The sequence below is a fragment of the Phaethon aethereus genome (assembly GCF_964289735.1).
Source record: "Phaethon aethereus genome assembly, chromosome: 1".
NCBI lineage: Eukaryota > Metazoa > Chordata > Aves > Phaethontiformes > Phaethontidae > Phaethon > Phaethon aethereus.
Window position 1 is genome coordinate 202,700,432 of NC_138575.1, and position 9,214 is coordinate 202,709,645.

General features: G+C 39.2%; 1 protein-coding gene across 4 annotated transcripts in view; it reads right to left on the reverse strand.

Moving 5' to 3' along the window:
- Window positions 1-8,815, reverse strand: part of IFT88 (intraflagellar transport 88) — a gene marked incomplete at its 5' end in the record, with an annotated part of 50,018 nt that extends 41,203 nt beyond the window's left edge. For 2 of the 4 annotated variants that reach the window (XM_082013270.1, XM_082013268.1), the window contains 6 exons: window positions 2,970-3,060; window positions 4,076-4,145; window positions 4,220-4,283; window positions 5,647-5,700; window positions 7,639-7,701; window positions 8,722-8,811. In XM_082013270.1, the coding sequence (XP_081869396.1) occupies window positions 2,970-3,060; window positions 4,076-4,145; window positions 4,220-4,283; window positions 5,647-5,700; window positions 7,639-7,701; window positions 8,722-8,811 (432 nt within the window). Of the gene's footprint in view, window positions 1-2,969; window positions 3,061-4,075; window positions 4,146-4,219; window positions 4,284-5,646; window positions 5,701-6,755; window positions 6,813-7,638; window positions 7,702-8,721 lie in introns of all 4 variants that reach the window. The other 2 variants (XM_082013271.1, XM_082013269.1) reach the window with 2 other exon arrangements.
- Window positions 8,816-9,214: the final 399 nt, after the last annotated feature.

Here is a 9,214-nt window from a genome sequence, read left to right on the forward strand (position 1 = left end):
CCACCGCTGGCCAAGGCTGGGTCCATCAGCAGTGGTGGTAGCACCTCTGGGACAACATATTTAAAATGGGGGGAGAAAAACAGCAAAAGCAATTGCAGCTGGATAGAGGAATGAGAATGCGAGAGGAACAGCCCTGCAGACACCCAGGCCAGAGCAGAAGGAGGAGCAGGAGGGGCTCCAGGCACCGGAGCAGAGATTCCCCGGCAGCCCCTGGGGAAGCCCATGGTGAGGCTGGCTGTGCCCCTGCAGCCCATGGAGCTCCACGCTGGAGCAGATCTCCACCTGCAGCCCAGGGAGGACCCCAAGCCGGTGCAGGCAGGATGCCCAAAGGAGGCTGTGACCCCGTGGGAAGCCCACACTGAACAGGCTCCTGGCAGGACCTGTGGACCCATGGAGAGAGGAGCCCACGCTGGAGCAGGTTTGCTGGCAGGACCTGTGACCCCATGGAGGACCCATGGTGGAGCAGTCTGTTCCTGAAGGATGGCACCCATGGAAGGGACCCAGGCTGGAGCAGTTCATGAAGAACTGCAGCCTGTGGGAAGGACTCACATTGGAGAAGTCCGTGGAGGACTGTCTCGCGTGGGAGGGACCCCAGGCTGGAGCACGGCAGAGTGTGAGGAGTCCTCCCGCTGAGGAGGAAGGAGCGGCAGAGACAATGTGTGACGAACTGACTGCAACCCCCATTCCCCATCCCCGTGTGCTGCTTCAGTGGGGAGGAAGGGAAGAAAAACCAGGAGTGAAGTTGAGCCTGGGAAGAAGGGAGGGGTGGGGAGAAGGTGTTTTAAGGTTTGGTTTTAGTTATTGTTACCTCTACTCTGATTTGCCTGGTAATAAATTAATTTTTCCCCGAGTCGAGTCTGTTTTGCCCATGAAAGTAACTGGTGAATGATCTCTCCCTGTCTTTATCTTGATCTACAAGCTTTTTGTTATATTTTCTCTCCTGTGTCCAGCTGAGGAGGGGAGTAGTAGAGCAGCTTTGGTGGGCACTTGGCATCAAACCAAGGTCAACCCACCATAGATTGTAAGAATAACATATGTAGTCTGATAAGAAGCATCAGCTAGGCACACAGTATCACCTTGCATAGAAGAGCTAAGGAGGCCTTCACTGTGCATGGAGAGCACCGGACAATATAAAGCCACTTCAAGATAAGAAAGCCCTCACTGTCAATGGGTCCAGCAAGGCTCCTGAGAGCTGCATGAATTCTAGACCTTAACGCAGAGACAAAGACCGCCAAACAAGGCTATCTATCAAGAGACAGACTGCATGCTTCGTAACAGATCCAAACTGCAGCTAAGACTAGCCGTACGTTAAGACAGCTGAGGTAAGATTAAATGATGCTGTACTCACCATGTTTTGCAAGATCTAAAGAGATATGTGAAACTGTCTGAGTAGACAAGAGTGCAGATAAATGTTCCTTTGTGTCAGACAAAAAGACAACATTTAATAACAGTGCTAATTTGTCCAAACAGCTTGAACTCACTAATTACATCTATACGAGATGTAAACCAAATAGGCTAGAGCCTGTTATTTAGCCACTACTAACTGGCATGACATTGTTCTAGTACCCTCTACAGCAGATCAAATACATTCAAAGTGCCTATTGGAAACAGTTCCTTCCTTACCCACAGTAACCTTCAACCATATCTAGGAACTCTTTAGAAAAATGCTGGTTAGCCTGGGCCAAAACTGTGCCAGTAACCATGTTAACATTTTACAAGCCAGAAATTTGTAATCAATTCACAAAATGTAGGCATTGTGTTCAACGGAGAAACAGTGCCATTTTCCCAGTTTGTAGCAAGGCTCAGACCGTTACAGACTATTTGCAATCTTTGTAGTGAATTTTGCAGCTTTTAGTCTCCAAAACATGAGAAAGGCCATCTAGCCTAGGATCTGTGTTGGACAGTATTAAGGAGATCAAGCAAGCTGCTTTACCCATCCTTGTACTCTAAAAATACCTCCTCAGAATACACTCCTGGACTACAAAATTTTGCAGCTCAGATGACCAAGCAAGAAACATCATCTCTCATAGCTCTTACCACTCAGATGCCATCAACTTGAGAGGGAAGTGGATGAGCACAAAGGAAGTCTACATCCCTAAGAACCCAATGTATCTAATTAGTTCTAACAAGTTGAGCCTGCTCTGCCTGCAGCAGTTTAGGAGCTGGAGCTGGCCAGTCCAAAACATATGGAATAAAACATAAGCCTGGTCCTAAGAAGGAAGTGTCAGAGGTTATTTTGACACACTAGGACCCAAGGCTCATGTGCTTTATTGCCACTGTCCTATGAAGGATACTGTGTTTGCACTTTAGGGTTTGCTTAGCTTGGAAGGTCCCCTTGTCTGAAGGACTAAAAAATAAAATAGTTCATCCTGATGCCACTTTTTGCACCCTTATGGTGCAACAAAAGCAACATAGTGTCTACCACATGCTATAGCACCAAACAGCCCCTGACATGGAAGGGTACTGTGGAGGTGGCTTAAGTGAGATTGACCCTGGTGCTACATACCAGTGCTGGATGAAAATTACATTATCCAAAAAGCCCAAGCAACATCGAGGAAACAGAATGTCACTCAAGCAAGACCCTTACACGTGACGCTCAAATGCTGCAAAGATGCCAATTACAAACCCGGTATTGAAGAAGGGTTACTGACTGCCATAGCGTCCATGGGTTAGACTGGGCAAGTCTGTGCCAGGATGGCTAATTGATCAGACCCATTTGAAGAGGCCAATGGAAATATGGGGAGGGGAGTTTTTGTAACACAGAAATTTTAACAAATATATACAGAAGAAGTACAGCTCCTACCTTTTTTTTGGCAATACAAGGTATCACTGGATTAGAGTTATAGCAAAGTAGAATTAAGATTATTTTAATAATTTGAAATGTTTGAACCCAAGTCAGTTTGATACATTATCTATACAAATTGTTCTTCACATAATAGCAAAAGTGAAGTGAAATCCCGAAAAATTACCAATTTCAAGTCTCCACAGCTGTTGGCAATGCAACTTTCTTCAACCAGTTCATTCACTTTTTTTTCCAACTGCCTAATCTTCTCTTCTGAACTAAAAATAACAATAATAGGATTAACACTAGTAATGTAGCTGCAAACACTAAGCTTTTACACAGGGTATTCTCAATAAAACACCACAGTGATATATCATATGCCACAACTAACTGGTCTTCCCACCAAAGAAAATATAATGTGAAACTATGCCCAGAGAAGATCCTCCAAAGATATCATATTCATACTTTTAATTTGAGATCAGAAACCTAAGAAAACATAAATCTTATGAGAACAAGAGACACATGCAAATTTCATGGACCCAATTTGTTCAGTAGAAGTAATGACAGAACAAACAGATGGGCTGGTAAAACTTTCAAATCAAACACCTAGCGAACTGAAATACTGTATTAAGAGCAATTAATTCAACCTTTATTTGCACAGATAACTTAAAATATAGTTTGCAAATGCAGATTATAATAAACAGTTGTTATTCATCTAGATTTTTTCCTCAGTTCAACAACCAAACATTTCAGTATGATTCCATATTCCTATATAGCTATATTTAAGGAACACAACTTTTGTATTGAAAAGCTCAATGACTTGTTCTCAGTGAATGCCCCAACATTCACACCAGCCTGCAAAACATTCACAACCCCAGTTTTACCTCAAGTGCTAAGCTCAGAGTGAATGGGGAAAAAACAGCAGGCAAAATTCCCCCAAGTTATTCTCAGAGCGCTGCATGAATCATGGTGTTCCTTGCCTGTCACAGTCTTCCATAAACCTCCACAATTCTATGTAAGTATCACAGCATTTGTGTGGCAACAGCTATGTCCAGGTTGCTGAGCTACAGCCAGAACCAGAAGTCACTGAAATCAGATGTTCCTGAAAGTCAGGGCAACTGCTTTGGTGAGTCATCTAACCACATGCATAAATACTTGTGGCATTATTCCACAAAGTTAAGAGTTTGGCCCCTCAAGCCTTTCTAACTGCTTGGATGTTTTTAAACTCTACCCATGGCTGTTTTTTTGTTGCTGTTAATGCTTTGAAATAATTTAATGCAAAACTGAACAAACCTGTCTGAATTTTTCATTTCCAGAGGTGGAGCAGGACCTCTTGCTTGACCAAGTGGATCAAATAAAGAACCTGCAAAATTAAGCATAGTGAAAATTGTAAAATAACATCTCCCTCTGGCAGCTGGCAATTTCTACAAGCCATACCTCTCACAGCTGCCTTAGTGTAACCTGCAGCATGCACTGCTGTCATTGGTCGAGCAACCCCATCCTTAAATAAAAAGGAAGACATATTAAAATAATCTTCCTAAAAAATAGATTGTGAACAGCACAGACATCAGTTACAGATTACAAAACCTTTAAATATGAAAACCTGTTTTTACCACCTCAGTAAATGGAATATTTTAAAAACGTTTTTATTTCTCAAATATTATACACCATATAATATGTGTGTGTTCAGCCTTGAGAAAAGGCAGCTTAGGGAAGACGTTATCACCATGCTCCTGTATTTAAAGGGTGCCTACAAAGAAGATGGAGACTCCCTTTTTACAAGGAGTCACATGGAAAAGACGAGGGGTAATGGGTACAAGTTACTCCCAGGCAGATTCTGACTGGACACAGGAGGAAAATTTTTCACAATGAGAACAATCAGCCTTATTAAAATTTCTTGTCAGGACACTAAGTGCACTAATAAACCTTAATGGCCCTGACCAGACTCACCTGGGGCCTCCAGCCTCATGCACCACACACCCATGGGTCTTTATTTAAGCTCAACCCTGGTCCTTCAGACCCTGACTGACCTTTGTGGGAGGGCTACTGGTTTCCACATCAGCTACAGCTATGCTTGGCCACAGAATCCCTTGATACAGATTTCAACCTGTGGACTAACCTCCTGAATTCATCTTAGCCTTGCCTTGCCACTACGATCCTGGCCAGTGATCACTGGTCCTAACCATGGCCATTGTCTTTTTGGCTTGACCTTGGACCTGCCTCATTACATGACATTGTCTTATGTTCTGGACTTTTGGCTGGACATGGCCACCATTTCTGGGTGGATCCTACTTGCCTTGCTCAGGTATTGTGGGACTGGGTCCTGGCTGGCAAGGGTCCTGCACTGCTGGCCGTGCAACTTTCCCCTAGACTCCTAGCTTGCCTTCCCTTAGGGAGTAGCCCTAATCTTGACATTCCCTGGTAATTCATGTTTCCCAACTGGGCTGGCACAAAAAAATACAGTGGCTATAGATCTATTTAACATTAAGTCAATATACTTAAGGGTGGTGGTGGGAAAGTCATTACCAAATTGCAGCACATTCTTATTAGAGTATAAGCACATAAGAAAAATGTGACAACCAGAATCTCTCTCTCCCCTATTTCAAAGAAAAATTCCTCACTGCATGTCAGTAAGTGTTAAAAAGCACTAGGCTGGTATTACTTCCAACCCTATGCTCAAATGAAATACTCATCATAACCCTCATGCTTTCTGACAGTAGTATTTTCAAAAAAGGACAAATTAAAACAGTGTAATAATTTGTATTATTTCAATGAACTTTTAAATACTTATATCAAACCCAAACACTTATCAGAAAACTTAATTGTTCCAAATCAATATAAAATGTAAATATTGAAACTTTTACCTGGATAGCTCCTGTCATTGGTCTTCCCATAGATGAAGTTAAAGTTGCCTTTGACTACAAAAATAAGTTAATTGTTTAAAACTAGCATTCACAAAGCATTAGAAGCCTGTAAAGGCTATGTATAGTCTTCACAACACTGCGTTTTAAGAGTTGATCTACCTCTCACATAAGTTCATAGCAAAATTGCCATTTACATTATTCATATACAATACACTGTCAGTGCCTGGCAAACTTAAGATGGTGAACACTTCAGTTAGCACAAATTGACAACATAGTTTTCAATGTATTTGGATATCTCTGACAGACTTTTAAAAAAAATTACATAGAAATTTATCTGAGGCAGCAGTACTTTCTTTTATTAAATCAGTGAAATTACTACCGTTAAACTGGACAAGTAATTTACACAAAACACTTCAGTAAGATTCTGAGTACAGCTGATAAAATCTGCCCCTGTATTTATCTGTTAAGTCATATTTTCATGGAGATTTTTTTCACAATAAACACAGATATACTTTAAAACTGCCAATGGATATCTTTTCCATTAGCTGACATGCTGCATACTGCCCTTCTGTAGTAGTGCTAGAAATGTACAGGGAATAAATGTGAAATATTTAATAGTAAGTGCTAAAGGTTGCTACAAATATACAATAAAAACAGACAGAAATAAAGGGCTTCAGGTCATGAAAAAGTATTCCCCTAATTCCCACTCAGAGGCCCATGTTTTACTATTTTACCCACTATCCATCACACATTGTGACTGTTTTTCATTTTTTCTGCTAAGGATGAATCTACCTTAACAGAGACTGTTAAGGTAGAGAAGGTTAAGAGAAAATCTGGTTTTTTCTCTGCAATAAAATCAGGTTAATACCTTGAAATCTACTGCCTTATGCAGTATGGAAGCTGATTTGCAGTATGGTTTGGGAGAAAAATGAAAATAAATACATCACCAACCATGCCTTGACCAAGTGTGGGGTTGTGACTTAATTAAAATTAAGGAAGGAAATACTTGGGTAAAAAGAGCTCACTTTGTGCAACGGATTAAATGGTAAATTCATTTTTTTTGGTAAATAACTCATTTTCATTAAGAATACAACAGAACAAAAACTTACCCCAAATCCAGTAGCTAAAGGCCTTGAAGCTGATGTACCAGGAATTTTGGCTGTCACCTGGGTGGGAAAAAAAACAAAACAAAAAAAACCACAACCAATTAACAACCATAGGTATTAATTATCAGTCTTTCTATATGGTTTCTATAGTGAATTCTTATGTATATATACTTCCGTAATATTTTTTATATATATACAGATATATACTCTTCTAATATATATATTCTTCTGTATAGAGGAATTCTATAGTCAATTCAGGGGAATAATGCTTCAGTTGTTATAGAAAGGATTCTCATTGTTGAACCAAATTATGCTGGCAAAAAAGTAATATTAATCAGGCCATTCCAGCTCTTCTTTAGACATAAGCTATATACTTCTAAAGTGCAGGTGACAACTTCATATTTAGTTTTGAAAACTAATATAAGAATAAGTCACAGCTAAACAGAAGAAAATTAATGTAAATTACATGAATATGGAGAAAAAATTGATCAGAACACACAGTTTTCTAAATCCCATTGTCTAGTATGTATCTCAACCTTATAATTACATGTCAGAGTGAGTAATTCTATGTGTAGAATATTAAATAAGTGCTTTCAGAATATATCATTTTGCTCTTTAACATGGTTTTATCTCATTTTATCAAACAGGAACACACATTTCTGGCCAAAGCTCCTTGTTTGCTCTAACTTAACTCCAGAACTTAATGAAATTTGTGCTCTGCTAATTTTTTACTTATTTTTCATATAAATAAAGTCTGTATCTTCATGTTAATAGTAGACAGAAAAATATAAGAGATTATGAAGATAAGTTTGTACCAGTGCCAAAATTAGAGGTAGGGCTCCAGAGAAGGTCTACATTATTGCAATGTATTTTAAAAGGTACTTACAGGGGGTCTTCTACCATGACTTGTTCTTGCTGCCTGTTGAAAAGCTACATCATTTTCTAAATCCTAGAAAAGGTAAAATAAAAACATCAACCCTTTTAAATCCACAACACACAAAGACACAATTCTAGAACCTTATGACCCCTGAAAGCAGAGAGGTAAAAAACAATCCTTCTTTCAAAAATACTTGACTTGAAGATAACTGAATGACAGGTTTTACTGACAATAATGATTATATTATTTGGTCTACCATTTTGGTATTTTAGTTTAGGAAATGTAAAAACTCATTATCCTCTGAAAAATAAAAACACTGAGGAAGCAGAGCTTTAGTGATAAAATATAACATGAAGTTTTATTTCTGTCCAAAAGGTTATTATTAGCACTATTTCTAAATTTTAACATTAATGCCTGTCATGCCAATACATTAAGATATCTCATGTCTCTGAGGTCATGCTGCAACTCCCATGAATTTGGCATTGGGATTTCACACAAGATGCCAAGTATTGCAACACTGGCCCTGCTTTGAGCAGGGTAGTGGGTTTGGACCAAACTACCCCTCTGTTGTTCCAATTCCACTTCACGAGCAGTTACCAGAAAGCGGTCTGCAGGGTTATCATAAGTCATCCCAGATGCTCTACCAATTGCACTGAGACCTGCAGGACTCCATTCTAACTGCCACCTCCTTTGGCTGCAGCACAGTAAGAGATCAATGACCTATTGATCATTAAGTAGCCTCTTTTGTCAGAAAACTTGCTGCTGCACACTGTCTGGGAAACACCACATTGAATGTACCCGGATATGAATATGGCCTTCAAGTAACTAGGACTTTATACTTCATAAATTCTAAACATTAAAGCATATTACAGCTGCTATGAGATGCACCCAAGTATTTTGTTGGATAGAAAACTATTAAAAAAACTATGCAAAAAGATTCTGGTGAAACTTTATACATTTCTTGCTAAATAAAGCAAATTTCACTTCAAAGCAGTAGTACACTTGCACATTACTGCACCCACATGTTCTTATTTGTACTTAGAAGTTAAAATGCTATGTATGGGAAAGGTGGGAAACAGCAAGTATTTTTACCTCTGTGTCAAACGTGGGATTATAATCATTGTAGCCAGAATAAAGATCATCTTCATCAGCCTCAGGAGCCAAATGTACATTTTGCATCATTTTTCTGTGAAACATTTAACATGCCAAATGTTACCTCAGTGGTGTTATATGTATCTTTAAGAACGCAAAATATAAACAGTAATAAGGTTTACAAGTTCAAAGGAGCTCCAATTTCATTTTAGTTTTTAATTGCTGCCTTTGAAATGAAAAATAAGCTATTAGTCATAAAAACTAGGGATCACATATAAACAATATGAAATGGCACCATTCCATAGAACTAGATTTTGTGAGGTATTTATACCAGTCATGAAAATTGCTTTAAAGATATTTATCACTAAAGCTAAACGATCTTAATAAGTAACTGTGTTACTTTTAGAATGGTATCTTTACATTCTCAGATAACTCAGATTTAAGATAATTCTCTCATATTCTAAAATTTGCCTTTTTATTAGACTAAGCCACA